At 44.8% G+C, this 16,657-nt stretch overlaps 1 protein-coding gene across 3 annotated transcripts; it reads left to right on the top strand.

Annotated features, from left to right (window-relative positions):
• The first annotated feature begins 465 nt into the window (after positions 1-465).
• LOC138349504 (phenoloxidase-activating factor 2-like) lies at positions 466-15,518 on the top strand. 3 transcript variants are annotated; one of them, XM_045755254.2, is made up of 7 exons: positions 466-570; positions 7,883-8,213; positions 10,174-10,373; positions 11,307-11,455; positions 13,056-13,347; positions 14,434-14,634; positions 15,230-15,518. In XM_045755254.2, the coding sequence occupies exons 2-7, from the start codon at positions 7,916-7,918 to the stop codon at positions 15,371-15,373; spliced, it is 1,284 nt and encodes a 427-aa protein (XP_045611210.2). In that variant the 5' UTR covers positions 466-570; positions 7,883-7,915; the 3' UTR covers positions 15,374-15,518. The 3 variants fall into 3 exon arrangements, with proteins under 3 accessions (XP_045611210.2, XP_045611209.2, XP_045611207.2); XM_045755253.2 differs by lacking the exon at positions 466-570 and adding an exon at positions 912-1,110; XM_045755251.2 differs by lacking the exon at positions 466-570 and adding an exon at positions 1,236-1,372.
• Positions 15,519-16,657: the final 1,139 nt, after the last annotated feature.

The raw sequence follows: 16,657 nt of genomic DNA, 5'->3' as shown, positions 1-16,657 counted from the left end.
TAAATGAATTGTGGGGGTCAGTCCTTGAGCCACATTGTTCCTCTAACACTTAACACTCCCGCTCACAGAATGGGTATGGGGTTATCTTGAGATGATTTCTTGGGGGTGCATAATAAATGAACTAAACTAAACGAATGATCAAATCCGGGCAGTGGAAAGTGGAGAACATGTATCAAGAGAATTGAAGGACCGGTGACGAAGACTTGTTGAACGATTGCGCTGCTAGTTCACCACTGACGTTTGAGTTTATAATGAACAAAACTAAGGTGTATCACAGGATAGTTGTTATATCTTATGGAAGGTCCGTCCACGGTAACCCATGCTGACCTACCGGGGAGCGAGGATCAGAATGCCGCTTGAAGGAATAAATAAAACTTAAAAGGCAAACACTACGCTAACGATCGTTGCAGCGGCAGAACAACTCTAACCGTGATACACCCGAGTGTCACCAAATGGCGGACCAGAAGTCACCTTGTGTCATCAGTCAGTAGTATGGGTGCATCTCCTGTAGATGACTTCTTACCTGCTCTTTCATCGAAGTGGCATTCGCTACCTTCAACTTGTCTTCAGGTTGGTAAGAACTTAAAAGTTGTAGTTTAGCGTTTTGGTAAATTTTCTTTATTGGGCGTTTCGCGTTTGGATTAATTTTTTACAATTGCAGTAATTGGCGTTTCGGGGTTTTTTTATTGGGCGTTCTGGGGTGTTTTATTGGTTAGATCCTTTTATTTAGGGGATGTTTTGTTAGGCGCTTAACGTGTTGATCATTTGTTGGCTGTTTGTACTGGAATTGGAATTTTTTGGGTTGGGTATGTAACGTACGATTGTTAAGTTATTGGGTAGATTACATAGTGTTTAGTGGTTGATATTTATTTAGGAGTCTTGGTTACAGCAGTCGGTTGTTGGCAGTGTTGTAGATGTTGAGACGAAGCCTGGAGCAGAGCAGAGCTGAGTGCGGCCGGAGTCTTGGAGCTCGATGTGGGGGCGAGAGCGTGGAAACTCGAGTCGGCCAAGAGCGTGGGAGTTCGATGCAGTCGGAGTCTGGCTCTGTGTCGAAGCTAAAGCGTCTTGGGATCGGTTGGAACTGTACACCCCGAGCGCTACATTCTTGAGGTTAGTGTGCGGTAACTCTCAAGCGTCTGTAATGAAGTTAACTGAACCGGGACACCTTTCTTGACCAGATGAGTGGCAGTGTTGATGGCTTCAGGCTGGTTACCGCAAGATTCGGGGAATCTTAAAGCTTAGGGACTCTGCTAAGCTAGCTGGCAACCTAAGTTGTTTGACAGGTAGAGGAGACTCATTTGTGCCCCCACCAGTCTCAGTGTCGTGTCAGACGTTGTTGGGAGCAGTGTACGTACTTTGCTTCTGTGTTCGGGTAGGTAGGCCACATATTTTATTATTTCATTGTCTTCGTCTCATTTCTGTTATGGAAAGTGAAAAAGTGTACAAGTAAAGAGGTGGGGTGCTGGCAGTTCTACCTGCTTGAAGGGCAAGGTTATCCAATCAGCTGATTCCTGCAGCGCAAGTGTTGCAATTGTTAGGCTGGGATACGGTTGACGTTGTCCGTATGCACATATGTATAGTGGATCCATATCGTACCTGACATCTCCTCCCACAGTGGAAGTCGAACTTTGTCCAACAGGAGTGTCTGTAGAGTCAGTGTCTACAGTACATTGTCTCGGACAAGAAATAGGAAAATTGTAAAGGTGGGGGGGGGGGGGGGAGGAGATGGTTTGGGGCTTGCTTTAGTGCACTAAGTATGGCTTTAACCTGCACGGCTTTTCATATCACTGTATGTGATAGAGCTACTTAGTTAATACATAATGAACGTTTATATGGAGGCTCTCGCTACGGTTATGCTGACGATGCTTACTGGAACTGGGTGTAGCAGTGTGAAGATACAAGTAATGTTTTAGATAAATATTATAATTGTTACATATGGCTGAAGTTTTAATTTTTGCCTCTGGGGTACTAGTGGTAGTGTCTGCTGCTGTACTCTCACTGTAGCGCTCCTGTACTTCCGCGAGGTACAGGAGTTACTGCTACAGTTCCTACAACAGAGAGCAAGCTCAACATGGTCAACTTGTGCCGATCTATAGGGTTTTTTATCATTTTCAAAGTTGCATGCAACGCGAGTTTATCACACCAACTTGATTTATTCCCAAGAAACAAATATTTCTTATTGGAAGGTTTTTGAGTCAAGTACTTCCTTAAGCGTTTGTGCTATCAACCAGACCATCTGGCTCTCGCGATAAGGAAGGATCGAGAGAGGGGGAAGGGGATACCTAACTGGTACCCAACTGAGACTTTAAACCCTCCCTGGAGCACCACTAATATCGAGAATCTAATACCAACCTAGGAAGTTGCTAAGCCGTTGCTTTGTCTTGACCAAGGTAGTCACCATCGAGGAACCAGGGGGACGGTGCATGGAGGAGTGGTACTCGGGGTGCTGGGAGAGTGGTACCCAGACCTCAACAGAACCAGACTTTTGCACAGTCCTTGAGTGCATTGGCGAGGGGGGGGGGCGGACCTTGGAGAAGTGAGTGGTAGTGGGGCCATGGTAGAGGCGTGGGGGCCCTGGGAGGGGAAGAGCTGTGAGTGTGGGATGCACCGTGGGAGAGGTCAGAGGTAGACGCTCAAACAGCCTTAAGCTATAGTCTGGGTTTATCCAACCGGCGCGAACTTAAACTAAATATGAGAGAAAAATGTTAGTTTCATGTAGCGTATACACGATGTGTGGGACGTCATTGACTAAATAATTTAATCCCGCCAGGGCTTTTAGGTTCCTGCCCTGATCAACAACTTTGGTCCGCTAGCATTGCTGAGGATGCGAACCTGATGAGTGTGTGTACACAAAATGCGGGGGGGGGGGGATGTGCAATCGGTGAGGACGTACACGTGGTGAGTATGTACACATGGTGGACATGTTCACATTGCGATAATTATCAATGTTGTAAGATAATATTTAGATTGTATGAACAACTCGTACCACTATACACACTGCCTGAGTGTGTATAGTTGCGTATGGTTCCGCCCAATTCTCTCCCACCATCCTAACTCGAGGTATAGCGGAATCTGAACTTCACATTTTAAAAGTACGCTATGGTTTCCCCAACGTACAGAATAAGGGGTACTGTAAAATATAGCGTCTCTCTCATGTCCACCGCGGGAGACATCTCCCGTCACGCAGGGTGCAGCCGCACCTCCACAGATCTCCAGTATCATCAATTGATACTGGTAATGGCTCAAAAGGACCACCACTTGCGGGTTATTCATGCCCGTGCCACCTTTTGGGTTGCTTAATCTTAATCAGTCAATCATTATGTCCATGTTTTCTGCGCGTCGGTGTGTTGGGTTAGGTGGGAGGCTCGGGTTCGTGTGTTTTAGTGCCCCCCTAAATTTTGTATGTTGCGACAAATCATAAAAACGGGTAATGAATAATCACCGGCCTACATCCTCCCTGGACAGAGATGTATATCTATGTATATCTGTGATATACATAGATATGTGGGTGGGGACGAGGACAGGTTGACGAGTTTAGCAGTTACCAGGGAGGATGTTCTTAAACAAATAGTAAAACTCAAACCAAACAAATCCCCAGGGCCGGATGAAGTGTTTGCTAGGGTGCTTAAAGAATGCAAAGAGGAGCTTTGTGACCCACTGTCAACCATATTTAATAAATCAATAGAGTCAGGCAGAGTGCCAGAGTTTTGGAAAGTTGCTAATGTGATACCAGTTTTTAAGAAAGGAGATAGATCACTTGCGTCTAACTATCGACCAATTAGCCTAACGTCTATTGTGGGAAAGTTACTCGAATCTATAATAGCAAATAAAATTCGTCTTCATCTTGAAAAACATAAATTAATAATTGAGTCGCAACATGGTTTTATAAATGGCCGTTCATGTTTAACAAATTTGTTATCTTTTTATTCTAGCATTGTTGAGGCAGTTGATAGTGGTAAGGATTGCGATGTTGTATACCTTGACTTTAGCAAAGCTTTTGATACAGTGCCACATGAAAGACTGATTAAAAAAATAGTCTCATGGTATTGGGGGTGCTATATTAAGCTGGATTAGGGCATGGCTATACCAAAGGAAACAGAGAGTTAGTATAAATGGAATCAAGTCAGAGTGGGAAAATGTTGTAAGTGGAGTGCCTCAAGGCTCTGTCCTGGGACCTCTGTTGTTTATAATATATATAAATGATTTAGATTCAGGTTTGAGTAGCAACATTTGCAAATTTGCCGATGATACGAAAATCGGTAGGGAAATTAATTCGGAGGAGGACTCACTATCACTTCAAGTTGATCTAGATAGGGTTTTGAAATGGTCAAAGGATTGACAGATGCAGTTTAATGCTGATAAATGTAAAGTTCTGAGGTTAGGTAATGATGATAGAGTTACAAGATACGAGCTAGATGGTGTTGTGATTGCGAAGTCGGATTGCGAAAGGGATCTGGGAGTTATGATTAGTAAGAATTTAAAACAATAGGATCAATGCATAAATGTTCGTAATAAGGCAAATCGGACACTTGGATTTATTAATCGCAGCGTTAGTAACAAGACACCTGGTGTGGTTCTCAAGCTATATCTTGCTCTAGTTAGGCCCCATTTAGATTATGCAGTTCAGTTTTGGTCGCCATATTATAGAATGGATATAAATTCACTTGAACGTGTCCAGCGTAGGATGACTAAGTTAATTCCCCAAATTAGAAATCTTTCATATGAAGAAAGATTAACAAAGCTTAAGTTGCATTCACTGGAAAGGCGAAGAGTTAGGGGTGACATGATAGAGGTTTACAAGTGGATGAATGGACATAACCGGGGGGATATTAATAGGGTATTAAAAGTATCAACACAGGACAGAACACGAAACAATGGATATAAATTGGATAAGTTTAGATTTAGGAAAGACTTGGGTAAATACTGGTTCAGTAACAGGGTTGTTGATTTGTGGAACCAATTGCCGCGTAACATTGTGGAGGTGGGGTCCCTCGATTGTTTCAAGCACGGGTTGGACAAGTATATGAGTGGGATTGGGTGGTTATAGAATAGGAGCTGCCTCGTATGGGCCAATAGGCCTTCTGCAGTTACCTATGTTCTTATGTTCTTATATACATCACGCCAAAAACACTTCAGACGTTATAAAGAGGATGGTTTGGGTGTGGTTAAATTCTCGTAAACTTTTAAGTATAGTGGAGGAGGTTGGATTGGGGGGGGGGGGGAAGAGACACAATATGACGTTACCTGAGGGGGTTCCACTCCCTAAGGGGCCTCGACGGGGACAGGAACCCGGAGGCTTGTCTAAGGTCCCTCCCACATTATTCCTCATAATTTTTTTCCAGCTGAATTTACGAGTGAAGCTGATGGACTATTCCATGGGTTTATTACCCCTATATGGACGAAAAAATCTCTCGTTTCATGTCCTAAACTGCGGTTTCTTGAGCTTGAAACTGTGGGTCCTTAATTTTGCGAATTACATTGGACCTTTCAGAGAAGTGGTCTAGATTAATGTACTTCAATTTGTTCAGTATTTTAAAGATCTGGCCGAGAAGCCAGTCTTCTTGAGTTGCTACAGCGTAGAAAATACGGGGTACCAAAACGCGTGAACCTAACCTAACCTAACCCAGCCTTGCCTTGTCTTCGGATAGAAAACGTGGATGTCTTTGAGCCGTTGCTTTTGGCAATGTTGCCCCGATAAAGAGGGACGCGCAGCGGCCGATGAATGTGGCTGAGGCTACAAGAGGAACTGCAGGTCAAGCAAAGGTCAAGACAGTCGCCTCGACAGACAGGTTATTCCTTACCGGCCGGAGGAGGTCCGGCGGAGGAGATGTTTAAGTCATGATGTAATTGGGTAGAGGCGGCGAGATAGGGAGTGACAGTAGTGAGGTGGTGAAGTAGGAAAGAAACGATGGTGAAGGAGCAAGGTAGGAATGGAAGGTTGCAGGAATAGTGGTAGTCTTCTGAAGGGAGGATTTTAGTGGGAAAATAATACTGGAGAAGCTATGGAATACAGTGGCATTCAAAATTGTCGCACAAATGATTGTGCTTTGAATCACCTTTGTCGAGAAACCATTTCCTGGCCAAAGTAAAGTATCCACAACTCGGCTGGTGCTGCCGTATAAAGTAGGAAAGATAAATCTCATCAAACGTTATTAACTTTAGGAATAATCCGGCATTTGTAAATTTAATGTATAATAAATGTAATCTTTTTTGAAATTGCAATGCACAGACTTGTTAAAGTTGTCGCGAGTTATTGCTCAAGATTCAAGGCTGCGTGTGCATACACACAATATACAGAAACAATTTAATTTGCCCCAAAAAAGTTATCAACCCGTATTTACGTTTGTAAGGCGCTCTACACCCGCTCAACAGAAAGGAACGTAGCAGTTTTGTTAATGACTTCACTTTGTCTCCCGAGGGAGTGTTACACGCTCTCATACGTGGACAGAAAAAATTAATCTGATGTACACTGAAGGATGTCTAATTCACAGAGGTATTTAGCTAGTGGTATTTTCTATAAAGAAATTTATGGAAAGCAAATTATCCTGAAAATTGGAGCAATGTGGTAAATGATGTATGACTTTAGTTTTTATTATTAATAAGCTTAGGTAATACACAGCAATATGCTGCATGCTACCTTTTGTATTGAAGCTGATATTTTCTCCCCTGATTCTATTATGTATGACTGCAAGTGGGAGTGTGTATTTTGGTCAGCATGTTGGTGGTTACTTATCTATCGGTGTCCCACCGTTATTTTTGTGTGACCGATGTGTAGTCTGGCTCATTGAGGTTACACATGGAACCTCATGGACCTCAATCACTGTTCATGTCTTAGCTATTTACTACTTGTCAGATATAGAAGCGCCATTGTGGACTCATTATTTTGTCAAAACGAAGATGGTAAGAGTTCGGAGGAATGCGACCAGACTAGTCCCAGAGCTGAAGTGTCAATTAAGAAAAAAGGCTAAAATCTAATTAAACCTTAAGTCACTGAAGACACGACTACCACACGAACTTTAGTGAGTTGAAGAACAATAAGTCAGACAACTTAGAATGGGTGGTACACAAACAACGGCTCACACGTAAGCCGAATTACCCAAATGACAGATTTTTTTAGTCAAGTGAAGAAGTAGTGAAGGAGTGAGAGTAGAGAAGTAGGGAGTCCTGCAAGAAAGCAGGACTCCGCTTTCCTGTAAATTAGATAGAGCCCAAGGGGCTCGGGAACCATCTTCGCTTGTTTAAGGATGAGAGGCAGGACCAGAGAGCTGAAGCTCTGTCCCTGCAAGCACAAGTAGTAGAGTATAATTATGCAATTAAGTGATCGAACGTTTTTATATGAGCATAAAATCTCTCTATTCCGCTCCGTTATGAAAACAGTTGAATAAAATTAAAAATATATTCTGTACTTTTAGAATCTTAAATGTTACATTAAAATTCCTTATCACTCTGGGGTTTATCCTGTGTCATAGTCTGCCAAGAATGATTATAAAACCCTGATTATGAAATCATGGTTTGTGACGTTTGTTGTGAAAGTTGTTTGTGATGAGAATGTTAGAGGAAGTGCTGACGGGTTTATCTTGGATGTGGTTGAGCTTCTGTTGAGTTCATTGATGGACCTCATAGGCCCTATACCTGTTCTGTGAGCGGCGTGTGGAAAGGTTAGAGGCACATCATGGGCTCACATATGATCCCCTTAAATATTAGCTTAGCTAAGCAAGCATTGAAAAAGTTATACTTATATTAACATTCATCAGGAATCTATTCAGTTTTTGTTGGTGTAACTTAACAGGTTATAGTCACATATATACATCTCTCTATATATATTTATATATGGTACTATTATTATCTAATAAATTTTACATGAAGTTTTCCTCCCCCCCAGCCCACCACGGTATCCTCATCCTAACATTCAAGGATGACTCGAGCGAGAGCATGGGCGTCCACCATGTTGCTAGCGGCAGCCGTTGTGTGTGTGGTGGCTGAACTCCGACCTGGGCTACGACACCCAAGACAGGCGACCGAGCCGGATATCGACCAGGAGCTGTGGTGCGTGCTGAGAAACTCGATGGGCATCTCCAGTCCCGAGTGCCAGATAGAAGTCACTCCCACCCAACCCAAGCCCCCAGTGGCACAACCGACCCCACAGCTGCCACCCCAAGACTGCGTGTGTGCTCGCCACTGGCACTGCAGGGACACAGTCGATCAAGCACTAGGTACGGCCTTCAGTACAAATCTGGACTGTTTAATATGCAATAGCACTTCTGTTTTAACTATCGGATCAGGCGGACGGGTTGCAGTACTTGTCTTACTCCCATTCTTTGCTCTCATGCAGCTCATTGTGCTATGAAAAGTTAGGTTATCATATGCCAGTGATTGTTATATTGTTTTATTCATAACTGGTGATTGTCTGTTCAGACTGTGTAGTCTGATGAGCTCTAGGAAGACTGATTTGTTATCAAGACTTACACCACGTCCAAGCACACTGGTATGTTTTGCAGACTGAGAATGGGTCCTGCACCTTAGTAACCAGTGTAGGCGGGTCACAAACTCAACGGTCCCGGGTTAGATTCCCGCGGCAGCTGGACAGAGACGTTTGCGCAGTTTCCTCGTAGCGGATGCCTCTGATCCAGTAGCAGTCAATAAATACCTGGGATGTGGTCAGCTGTTGTGGGTTTACCTCCTGGTGAAGGCTAGTGTTTGACCTGGGAGGGGGGAAACCTCGGTGGCCCTAAACAGGCTTCCTATCTCCGACTAAAAGAAACCTCCTGTACATGGACCCCGTATTGTGTGGACACATAAAACACATTTCATGTGTCGTGTAAACTAGCAACAATTACAAATGTAATATACAGCTCTATACTTTCAAAATACCCGTGTATGTTATATGCAAAGTCCTTGGGCATGCGTTTTGTTTATGCTTATAACACACTTATGCTTACACAGAGAAATGGCATTAACGTGATATCTCAATGAACAAACCACAGGAACCTTGATGAGGGTTCATAGGGTCAAAGGTCACCCCCCCCCCCCACCTCCCAAGTCAATTACTGGATGCAACTCCAGGATGTAGCCCACGACAGCTGACCACATCCCAGGTATCTATTGACTGCTAGGGAATAAGAGGCATCCACTACATGGAAACTGCGCAAACGAATGTATCCAGCTGCCGCGGTAATCTAATAGGGTTCGAACCTATGCACTGGGTGTTCCCAGGCGCGCTCTGGTCAATTAACCACGACACGGTCAAAAGAATTACAACCTGGAGTGCACCGACAAGGATCCTGAGGCTTTCTCCTGAGGTCCCGAAGGTTAGGCTTTAGTGGAAGCCTTAGGACCCTTGTAGGTGCAGTAATACTCCAGGTTGCAAATCTTTTGCCATATCGTGGTGCAGTTGACTAGAGCGCGTCTGGGAACGCCCATAGATTTCAACCCTCATATAGGCTCCTGTTGGATTTGTTCACTTGTTCTTATATACACACACACACTCTTACGTATTATAGACTAACATGATAGTTTTTCCTAAAAATCCCATTGGCTGGAACAGGAAGTGTCGTGCTAGTCTTACATCCAATCCCCCCCCCCCAGACTGACCTTCCCAAGCATGCAGCCCACAACAGTTCCCTAATTCCATTATTATCTACAATAATATTTTTTGTTATACAAATGTGATACGTGATACAGTGGGTAATTGGTAGATGAACACCAATTATGCTTTTGGTGTTCACTATAATGCAAAGTTTACATTATAAACCTCTACTAAAACGCAGAGAGTTTCAGGTATAACGTAACCCTAATTAGATAATTGATTTAACATTTAATGAGGTAAACTTAATGAAGTTAAAATGCTTCATTATTAAAAAGATTTAGCAACTGGTTTAAAAACTTTTACGTGATATTTAGTAACTGCAGTTAACATTATAAAGGTGAACAGAAGCATTAGATGTCTGAAAACGTGGCCAAAGGTGTAACGCCGTTAAATACTGCTCTGATGACCAGTAGAACGTAGAATGTCGTTCAGCTCTGGGAGTGGAACGACACGTTCAGATCTTTCAACAGGAACCATTTGCACTCCCACCACCACCACCACCACCACCACCACCACCTACTACTACCACCACCACCACCTACTACTACCACCACCACCACGATTACTGTCTCTAGTTCCTCCGACAGACGACAATGGCGACCTGGTGGGCATCGTGAACGTGAGGAGTGTGGGCGGGAACACCTGTGAGGTGGTGGAGGACATCTGTTGCCGCGACATAGACACCAGCCTGCCCCCACCCGGCGGTCTCGTCAATGGGGACGTCTACACTCCTGCGTGTGGCAACCGCAACCCCAAAGGAGTGGGTGGCATCTTTGAGGGATTTACGGTGAGTCTTGGTAACTACAGTGTGGTGGTGGGGGTTTGTTTTTAGGGCAGTGTAGTCGTGGGGGTTTGTTTTTAGGGAGGTGTGGTCGTGGGGGGGGGTTCATTTTTAGGGCAGTGTGGTCGTGGGGGGGGTTCATTTTTAGGGCAGTGTGGTCGTGGGGGGGGGGGGTCATTTTTAGGGCAGTGTGGTCGTGGGGGTTTGTTTTAGGGCAGTGTGGTCGTGGGGGGGGTTCATTTTTAGGGCAGTGTGGTCGTGGGGTTTGTTTTTAGGGCAGTGTAGTGGTGGGGGGTTTGTTTTTAGGGCAGTGTGGTGGTGGGGGTTTGTTTTTAGGGCAGTGTGGTGGTGGGGGTTTGTTTTTAGGGCAGTGTGGTGGTGGGGGTTTGTTTTTAGGGCAGTGTGGTGGTGGGGGTTTGTTTTTAGGGCAGTGTGGTCGTAGGGGGTTTGTTTTTAGGGCAGTGTGGTCGTGGGGGTTTGTTTTAGGGCAGTGTGGTCGTGGGGGTTAGTTAAAAACTATATGAAGGCTCCTTTCACACAATGGAGTGACACGTGTCATTTAAGACATTGGGTTGAAGAGACTTCCATAAGATATTTTTTCAAGAGACAATATTTAGTTACACAGCTAAATGGTGGTAGTAACTGCTGTTCGCAGCCTGGTGGTGGTGGTGGTGGCAGACAGCAACGCATGGTCTTGCTATATCAATATTGTATTATTTATTGACATGTTGTTGTAATATATTATAAATCGATGTTTAATTAGCATATACTTTACTATTTTTGTTGAAATTTTAATAAAACTACAATAACGCGCGCAATAGTTACGGCTTAATGAACTTTGGTACGCAGCAGTATAATCAAATTTAACAAAGATTTTATTAATAACGAAGAACAGTCTCGGAACTGAGTAGTATTATCTTGCTCTCGTGGTGTTGGCAGGAAAGCTATGCGCAGTTCGGAGAGTTCCCGTGGATGGTGGTGGTGATGACGGCTGACCAGCCGCTGGGGAGCGGCCAGAACGCCTACATCAGCGGTGGTTCCCTCGTCCACCCGAGCTTCGTGATGACTGCTGCTCACTACGTTGCTGAGTAAGTTCTCAGAGCCATGATGTCTGTCGTACTTGTAGTCAAGGCTGTGTATGGTGTATTAGGCTTTGTATTTAAAATTCTCCGTTCTGCTTAATGTTCTACAAAATTTGTGCAGTCGTCAGTTTCTATCATTCTTTTTATCTGGGCTTTCCTGAGGGCCGGTCTCTTTAGTGGCCTCGATGGGGGACAGCCAGCCTGGCTGCTTGTGCCCCCATCTACCCAAATTGTTACTGAGGATGTTTTCATTCTGGATATTGAACTGGAGTAATGTCTTAGCATTTGCAGGTTTGGGGTGAAGGCGGTTCCATGAGTTTATAATCGTATGGGTGAAAAATCATCTCCTTCCCATCACAAACTAGCTTTGAGATTGAGGCAGGTTTTTGTTGGCTAAACAGGCTGTTGCCACATGCTGCAGATCCACCCTCTCATCGCCACGGATGTGCTCCAAGGGAAGGGCAGGCGCCTATACGCTTGGCACAAGCGTCGTCGCAGGTGTTGCTGGAATGTAGCTGTAAACAGCTGCTGACCGCCTTAGGGATTCCGACTCTGGATTTTTCCTCACCCTTGACTCTTGAATTCTTTCCCGTGAGTGGGTTTAGCCGCAAGACAGCGGAGGTTTGAATTCGAGGTTTTCCTTCCCCTAGATGAGTTGCCTTCCCAGGCTGACGAGTCCCGTCTGCCCAAAGCAATTGGTTTTAAGGCGCCAGAGACCCGCCTTCGCCCCTTCTCCTGTTAGTAGAAGCAGTTCCGCCAGGCTAGAGGCTAGGCCACACGGACAGGCCAGGAACTGGACTTTGTTATCAGAGGCTGCTTGAGACACGCCATCACGAGTACTTTACAGGCTGTGGGAGTTTATCTCCACAACCCCCCCCCCCCCCACCTTCCCGGCTATGACAACCTTGGAACCTTTTTGACACTACAGACCTGCTAACTCCTCGCCTACGTGCAAGCTTAAGCTGGTGTTCGTTTGTGCGCTCATCTGAACGCTATCCGTGTAGTTTTTTCATTTATTGTGCGCCTCACATCCATGCTGTGGGTGGTGGTTGACTATGCCCATGCTGTGGGCCATAGTGGATTCTGTGGGCCATAGTGGATTCTGTGGGCGATAGTAGCAAAGGTTATAGAGTTACAAGAACTAAACTCTAAAATTCATTTAGACCAGACCACACACTAGGTGAAGGGACGACGACGTATCGGTCCGTCCTGGACCATTCTCAAGTCGATTGTGGACCGAAATGGTCGTCGTCCCTTCACTTTCAAGTGTGTGGTTTGGTCAACATACGTTAGCCACGTTATTGTGACTCATCGCCTGCAAAATTCATTTAGCTTAGCAAGTTAGGCTTGATAAGGTAGTCACAGCTTAATGTATATATCAACATAGGGACTGGTTATTTGACGGGTTTGAAACCAGGTACCTGGCCCCAAGCCGGGCTCTGGGAGTAGAACAACTCTCGAAATACACTCCAGGTATGCTCTACAGGTGAGTCTCAACTACAGTTGAGTGTGGGGGAGGGGGATGACTAACTTTGCTTGATGAAGGGACGGGGGGGGGGAAGTGCATGCTGTATTATCCACATTTTCACATTTTTGTCTCCCACAGTAAGGCAGCGAAGGACGTGGCTGTGAGACTGGGAGAGTGGAACATCAAAGCGCCCACTGAGCCCATAAAACATCAGGAGGTTTTGGTGAGCCAAATCCACCTACATCCAGACTTTAACCCGAAGAGCCTTAAGTACGACGTGGCTCTCCTGCAGTTGAAGCAGCCTGCCCAGCTGGGGCCGACCGTCGACACCATCTGCCTGCCCAGCCCTTTCCAGAAATTTGATGGATCACAATGCGTCAGCTCTGGGTGGGGCAAGGATATATTTGGCCAAGAAGGAAAATACCAACAGGTAATTAATCATTAATTTTTCACATGGGTAAAACCAGAGGATTCCTCTCCATTACTCCCTCGTCTAGTGGTGAGACAATAGTCGGCATAAGGAACTAAAACTTTGCAATACTCAGCTTTCTTCAGTATAGTAAAGTTGTTGAGAGAGAACTGCAGGGCGACGCTGTTGTGAAGCCGGCAGACACCAGGGAGTTCTCTCAGAGTACAGTGCACCTGTTCTCTGCAGAGAACAATATTTACGTACATAAACGAGAACAGGACAATCTTAGCAGAGTGAGAAGTCCCTCGGGGAACAGAGCTTATTCATAATGATGTCGTACCAGTTGCAGAACCAATACATCCGGTAATAAGGATACAAATATACTCTGCACAGGACCAACAAGTTTAGTGTTGTGCGTTTGGTCGGGATCATTTTCACGCTACAAATGAGTGAAGTTAATTGTATTTACTATTTATATAATCTAAATACAGACTAATGATTAGATTTGATGATTCGCAGAAGTTATAATTGTGATATGATGCACTTTAATGTTGGGTGACCGTTAGTGGACAGCGACGTAAATGATTACTTCATACTATTTAAAAATGAAGCTTTATTTTGATATAGTTTGATTTCGCAGCCGTTAAACAAATGTAGATTTAGCAAACAAATGATACACGTGTGATGTTACGTATGCGGTTATAATGTTATGAATTCTTGGTTGTGAAATGGTGGTAGTTCCCGATAGTGGTTCTCTTGTGGTTGACTGGAAATATGCAGTCAATATTCGTTGGTGTTTGTAGGGTAATTAATTCATATTTTTTTTTATAAAAAAATACACTACTTCACAAATTAAAACCCTGCTGGATAATTTAATATAAATATCTGACTGCGTTTCTCAACACATGACCTGACTGACCTCATTACCTTCATGACCTGCTCTGGTCAAGACATCATTATAACACCCTGATAAGGTCCTGTGGGACGAAAGGCCTAGGCAAACTTTCATATTTGTGTACAAATGTAGCATATGCAATCGAGGAGTTCTATGAATCTGCTAATTCGAAACCTTATCTGTGCCTCCACCTCTGATGACCACCCTCGCAGATCCTCAAGACAGTGACCTTGCCAGCGATGAACCACGGAGCGTGCGAGGCGGCGCTGCGCCAGACCCGCCTGGGGTCCCGCTTCGTCCTGGACCAGAGCTTCATGTGCGCTGGCGGGGAGCGAGGCAAGGACCTGTGCACGGGTGACGGAGGCTCTCCTCTCGTCTGCCCAAAACCCGGAGATCCCAACCACTACGTCCAGGTGAGTATACTGGTTATATATAATGCGTCGATAGCAGATTTAGTTTAAGTTCCAGCGTGAATTGGAAGCGCTCTAAAAGCCATGAGATGGTGTATATTTCTTGGTGTGTATTCGTACGGTGAATTTACAGGACAAAAATATGCTAGCTGGTTGGTCTGAAAGGTATTGTAGTAGTCTTAACAACCAAACCGAATGAAAATGTGAGTCTCTCTATTCCCAAATGTCGAGGACGGGGACTTATTGAGGTTGCCACACTAAAATCAGGGTTGAGTCTATATGGTAACCCATCCAGTTAATGACTGACTAGACCCAACTGTGTTTAACCTAATTGATATGTTCTGGAGTGTTTTTATCAGAATACGGTTTCCCAATGTCGTACGGGAAACGAGTTAGTCTTATTGAGATTTATATAGACCATTGATCTTCCCCAGGATGCAACCCTGGGAGTTCCCTGGGAGTTCTCAAGGAGTTGGGCAGTTGCCTGACTCCTTGATACCTATTTATTGTTGGGTCAACAGAGGGATCAGGTTTACGGGCTATTCATGCCCGTGCTACCTCTTGGGTAACTTAATCTTTATCAATCAATCTGTTCCAGGCGGGCATCGTGGCGTGGGGTATCGGGTGCGGCACTGAGGGGGTCCCCGGGGTGTACGCGGACGTCAGCCAAGCCATGCCCTGGATTGACCAGGTGGTCCAAATCGCTCCGGAAATTGACATCCGCGTTGATCCCTTCCAATAATGAAAGCCTCGGATAGACACGTCAGATGAGTCTACCATAGTTGTTTGGGCTTAATGCATCTGGACATGTATACTGCAGTGTCCAGATGATAGGCATTGTTAACTTTATGCAACAGTTAAAAAATAGCATAAATGATACTATAAGACTTGTTTGTTTAAATAAACCATCAAGATGTATATCAAGGAAGGATGGATGGGGTGAAATTAGGTGCACAAACAGCAAGGCTTCGTCAGAGAACTTATTGTTTCTACACACAGACCAGGTCATCACCAGATACCCTGACTAACAGCGAGGACTGAATATCGGGGAGGCACCAAGTCTCTTCCATGAATATCCACCTCGCCTAATGCTCCTGTCAGCAACTAACTTCACCTCTTTCTTTATTATATATTCTGTAACGTCAGTTACCTGGCACCATTCGGACACCATTTGGTCCGGGAGACATCTCCCGTCACGCAGGGTGCAGTCGCACCTCCACAGATCTCCAGTATCATCTATTGATACTGGTAATGGCTTAAAATGGCCACCACTTACGGGCTATTTATGCCCGTGCCACCTTTTGGGTCGCTTCATCTTCATCTTAAACACATTCATAAGGGAGACATCTCCCGTCATGCAGGGTGCATTCGCACCTCCACAGATCTCCAGTAGCAGCTCTCGATACTGGTAATGGCTTAAAAGGGCCACCACTTACGGGCTATTCATGCCCGTGCCACCTTTTGGTTGGCTTAATCTTCATCAATCAATCTTACCTGGCACAGGAGCGGGGCTGTAACTAGCAAGTTAAGTCCACTACGGGCTCACCATAGCCCGTGCTACTTGGCACGTTTAGTTCCCAGTAGCTGAATCTTAAACAACAACAACAGCTAACTTTTATTCATTTAAACTGTTCCTTTAAAAAAGTCGATAGGCTGAAAGAAACTCCTTTTAGCGTCAGGCCAAATTGCAAAATGGACTTTTGGAGAATTAACTTTTCTACTTCCTTTTAAAGTGAAGAACATAAGAAATAGAAGATTCGTGCTAGGACCATTGATCAAGTAGGTAATTATCAAAGAAGGTACCAAACCGGGAAGGCTATGTAGCACCATCAAATGTGCGGAATAATCAGAGGGCGCTAAATATCACCAAGGATGCCAATAAGAGAACAAAAACGCATAAGGCGAACGATGTCAAAAGTATCAGTCACCAAGAATTCTATTGAGGGACAGGTGACCGCGAGGGGCGGTCGGAAAGCAAGACACGCTCGTCCTGGAAGTCAGGACATTCAAGAAGGACATGCACGAC

The sequence above is a fragment of the Procambarus clarkii genome, chromosome 9 (genome assembly GCF_040958095.1).
Source record: "Procambarus clarkii isolate CNS0578487 chromosome 9, FALCON_Pclarkii_2.0, whole genome shotgun sequence".
Lineage (NCBI taxonomy): Eukaryota > Metazoa > Arthropoda > Malacostraca > Decapoda > Cambaridae > Procambarus > Procambarus clarkii.
Note: the sequence above shows the minus strand (reverse complement) of the source record. Positions and strands in the feature narration are given on the sequence as shown.

Coding starts and splice junctions, on each gene's coding strand:
- LOC138349504 (XM_045755254.2), top strand. CDS start 7,916: ATGACTCGAGCGAGAGCATGGGCGTCCACCATGTTGCTAGCGGCAGCC. Junction 10,374..11,306: donor GCATCTTTGAGGGATTTACG/GTGAGTCTTGGT, acceptor TGGTGTTGGCAG/GAAAGCTATGCGCAGTTCGG. Junction 11,456..13,055: donor GCTGCTCACTACGTTGCTGA/GTAAGTTCTCAG, acceptor TGTCTCCCACAG/TAAGGCAGCGAAGGACGTGG.